This window comes from Cibotium barometz, chromosome 56 (assembly GCF_041138505.1).
Source record: "Cibotium barometz isolate CiBa-2024 chromosome 56, ASM4113850v1, whole genome shotgun sequence".
NCBI classification, from domain to species: domain Eukaryota; kingdom Viridiplantae; phylum Streptophyta; class Polypodiopsida; order Cyatheales; family Cibotiaceae; genus Cibotium; species Cibotium barometz.
The window spans coordinates 27254223-27258296 of record NC_141101.1 but is presented as its reverse complement, the minus strand read 5'-3'; the positions used below and the strand labels follow the sequence as shown (position 1 = coordinate 27258296).

The following is a 4074-nucleotide window of genomic DNA, read 5'->3' as shown; positions in this document are numbered from 1 at the left end:
GGGGAGGGTTTCTGATTGAACGAAATCAGGATGACATGTTTGTTAGAGTAGCTTTACCAGTAGAGGTAAAGCCACCTTGGCAATTCAAATTGTCAGCTGGTGATGGACATGTAGTGGACCTTCTCCAATCCCTTGATCCTGCACAGCGTGACAAAGTCAGGTTTAGTGTTATTTACATGTACATGATTCTGGAAGAAGCAGAATTCGGGGTTTTGTGCTCTAAAGAACAGTATATCTTTATGACGTGCACCACCTACCTGCTACAGAAAAGAAGCAAAACCTATGTGTGAAGGTCGACCTTAACCCTAGCTCTGTGTGCAAAGATTAGAAGCACAGACCTGCGAAAGCTGAACGAACAGAGCCTCCGCCTTCGCTCAGCCTTCCCCGGCTTCGAAGGGTTTACAACAGGGGCCTCATCGACCTCCTAACTCACTGAGAGGGTCTAGGTCGACCAGTCGTTCCCCGGCTTCCCACACCCACATCAAGGGTCTCATCTTGAATGTACTCTTCAAAGCTCCCTGCACTTCTTGCATTTTTTTTTGAAACTCTATGTTTGAGCTTTGATGTTTTGGATGTCAGGAGGATGGAGCAGAAATTATCCTAAGGTTTGTGTATTTTCTACCTTTCCTTAGCTTATTAGTATTTTATCTCATTTAATCAATTTCTTTTGGGATTTCAACCTTTTATGCATTCCATCTGACATGAAAAGTAAGAGTTGATGTTCATATGTTTTATGCCTAGTATAGACAGAAGGTGTGTTTAGGAGACAACCAGTAACTGCAGCATCGTGCCATACAATCTGCTGTGCTGTTGTAACTTGCCGATGAAAGTCATCTCAAGCTGCCAGGGGATGGAGAAGAGAGGAAGATGCTACCCTGTAACATGGTATCATTTTTCGTAAGCTGACTATTAGTGTGGCAATTATGTGCAAGGTGGTGAAGTCTCAAGGATGCATCCAAGAAGCCTAAGTTACTTTCTGTCCTAGGTCTTCTACAACCGTCTCTATGGTAAGTTCTCCGTGGATTTTGTACATCTCCTAGATGCTAGAGTTTGCTCTTTCATATGCTAGGTTCTGTTTCTCCGGGTCCATTGGCTTGGGTGGCCATTCTTGAAAGTCTTTGGCTAGTGTCATCATCGCAAAAAGAGTAGCATCATGGGGGATCCTGTATGCCTACATTTTGGGCTTGAATTTACACTTAACTCGCTTTTTGGGTTGTTTGCAGAATGAAGCAAGAAATTCAGATTTGAGGCAAAGGAGTAGACATGTAAATCAAGGCCAGGTTAAGAAGAGGACATGATGTCTCTGTGGCATTCAATCCAGATACCTTAAGACTCAATTCTTTTCGATATCTCCTGCCAGCAATTGGAGATGACGAAGAGGGCGAACTTCTGCCCCAAAACGGAGTCGACAATCTTGAGACCGCATGACAAATCTGCATGCTCCGAGTGGTCCTATTCCTTGGCTACGGAGGAGCCAAAGATCATCGTTCGACAGGTACTTTCTTTTCTTATGATACCTGTGTCCTTCGAATCTTTCTTTAGGTGATGCCTAGACCCTATCCAAGGGTCAAGAAGAAGACATCTCTATGATCGTGCCTCATCATCAAAACAATCTTTCATCCTGGTGAGTGCGTTCATATTCATTTTGATGTGCATGGGCATCCTTCAAATTTATGTGTCTTACTTCCCATCTATCAAGATGGCCATGCACAAACTGCTTCATCTCATAATAGTCAAGCGTGAGGAAGCCAAAGCTGATGATTCAGACCATGAACAGCAAGCAGATCGTGATGCATAACCCCATTTAGTGGAAGATTTCTAGTTCGTATAGCGGCTGGCTTCTGTACCTTGTTCATTGACGAGGCGAATGCCTTGTCCAGCTGGGCCCGCAACAATCCTGACGATTTGGAAACGCTGCTGCGGTTCCTGCTGCAAAATTTGAAGTCTTTAGGCGAAAACTGTGTGTCTCATTGTACTACTCATGCAGAATATCTATCAGAAAAATATGGGTTAGTGAAATTTGACATGGGAAGAGCCACTGCCAAAGACCTACCTATTTTGAGATGGTCTGTTTTGTGATTATTCCTCTGTGTGGCTACTTCACAATGCTCACCCCAAAACTCTAGTTCACATTTAGTGTTTTCATTGAGATTGACCACATTGGAATGCGAGGACTTTGTGTCTGTGTGTGTGAGTGTGTGTGTGTGTGGAGAGAGAGAGGCAAGATTTGTGTGTGTGAGTGTGTGTGTGTGTGGAGAGAGAGAGGCAAGATTTGCTCCACGGATAAAGGACTGAGTGCAAAACAGAAATTGGAGCCCAATGTGAGAACATAAAGAGACATGGGTCCTCGCTCGAGTGAAAGACTTTGTCCACCACATACAAAATCTCAGTAGTTGCATCTCTCATCTCTACAGCTTACAATGGGGCACTCAAAAAGGTGGAAGGAGCAACATCCATCCACTCAATATCAGCTGATGTAGTGGTACAACGTTGGACAATGGTGGGAGCTGGTACACGTGACGGAATGGCTGAAGCTCTTGCTGAGGTCACCAGAAGGAAATATTATCATGTACATCCTTCCATGCATTAGTTGCTAATTTTTGGACAGTTGAGATGCAATGGATGTTCAAGTTTGAAGAGCATGGGTCACCTTCTTGTCTTCTCTTTCAATGTGTCCTTTCAGATCTGCATACTTTAGAAAAATCAAAGATGACGTACAAAAAAATTCAAATTCTATACTTGAGGTGAAATCTAGATTGGAGGCATTTGAAACTGATGATATGCATAAGCTCTTGAAGTTTCATGAAATTATGGAGGCTCATCTAGAGCAACTAACTGATGAGTCTGAGGTGATGATGGATACATGATATTTAATGGTGATGATGCATGTTAAGAACATTTTCATTGAATTGCACGAATTTTAAAATACAACCAATTCCACAAAACATCATGACAAGAAATCCCATGGCTTATGCTTTATGCAGGTACTGGCACGCTGTCACGGGTTTCGAGTTTTAAAAAGCTTGAAACTGTAAGGGAAGCAGCATCTCTATACCTTAGACCGAGCTCCTTGGTACAACAGATTGAAAATTGGACTGTTGAACCTCCCATGTCAGAGCAGCTTGAGAAAGTCAATGCTTTCTTTGACAAGGTATACAATATGGCATCTCTATTTATTATCAAAAGCATTCGCAGGTTAGTGATTCTTTTTAACGGACTTCAGGTAAAGAAAGAAGTAGAGGCAATAGAGAAGCATGTAAAATATGTTGGCTTTGGTTGGTTATAAAGGATTCTTGCTTGCACTATCCATGCTCTTTTGTTGTTGCCAACTATGTACTGCATATTTTATAGGTGTTTGGGCTCAATCTCTTGCCCCCTTCTTGAGCATGAAGGCCATAGAAAACTGCTAGACACAAGGGGTGGTTCTGATGGAGCAACTTGTGTTACAAATACTGTATTTGATTATGAGAGGCCATTCATCAATGATTATACCCTATCACCCAATGTAGCAGAGATCCAAGTGTATAGAGGGAGCCTAAACAAAGCAGCACAACACATGGGTTTAATCTAGCCATCAATAAAGTAAGCCTATGCAAACACATGGGTTTAATCTAGCCATCAATAAAGTAAGCCTATGCAAACATTCTATGCATTTTGGCTAAGTTTAGCTAATGAGATTGGTTGAATGCTTGTAGTGCTTAAGGCCGTTTCATCTTGTCAAGGATGCTTGACTACAATGACTTGACTGTGCAGTTTCTCTATAGATACTAGTTGATATAATCTCTACTATAAGAGCTATGTCCAACCTGTGGGAGCTGAGTTGATTTCCTGCAAGGTTGCATTGCATCAGGAGGTTTGCCCTCATAAGGCTGAGATGTGTATTGTCCCATGGGGCATGGTAGAAAGCTGAGAGTTGTAGAGAGCTGTAGCAATAGGGTTGCCACTCTAACATGGGACTCCTCTTCATAGAAACATCCAACTAATTACAGGCTATGCTCCATTGACATCAAGATTGAGTTATGAGGGCTGTGATCCTTCCCCTGTGTCTTTGTTATTTGCTGAAGCTTATCTTTG

General features: G+C 42.4%; 1 protein-coding gene across 1 annotated transcript; it reads left to right on the top strand.

Annotated features, from left to right (window-relative positions):
• Window positions 1-1356: 1356 nt before the first annotated feature.
• LOC147607079 (uncharacterized protein At4g04980-like) lies at window positions 1357-3441 on the top strand. Its single transcript, XM_086791284.1, has 3 exons — window positions 1357-1495; window positions 2985-3151; window positions 3352-3441. Exons 1-3 carry the CDS (start codon window positions 1438-1440, stop codon window positions 3382-3384), a joined length of 258 nt encoding a protein of 85 aa, XP_086647410.1. The 5' UTR covers window positions 1357-1437; the 3' UTR covers window positions 3385-3441.
• The last annotated feature ends 633 nt before the right edge of the window (window positions 3442-4074 follow it).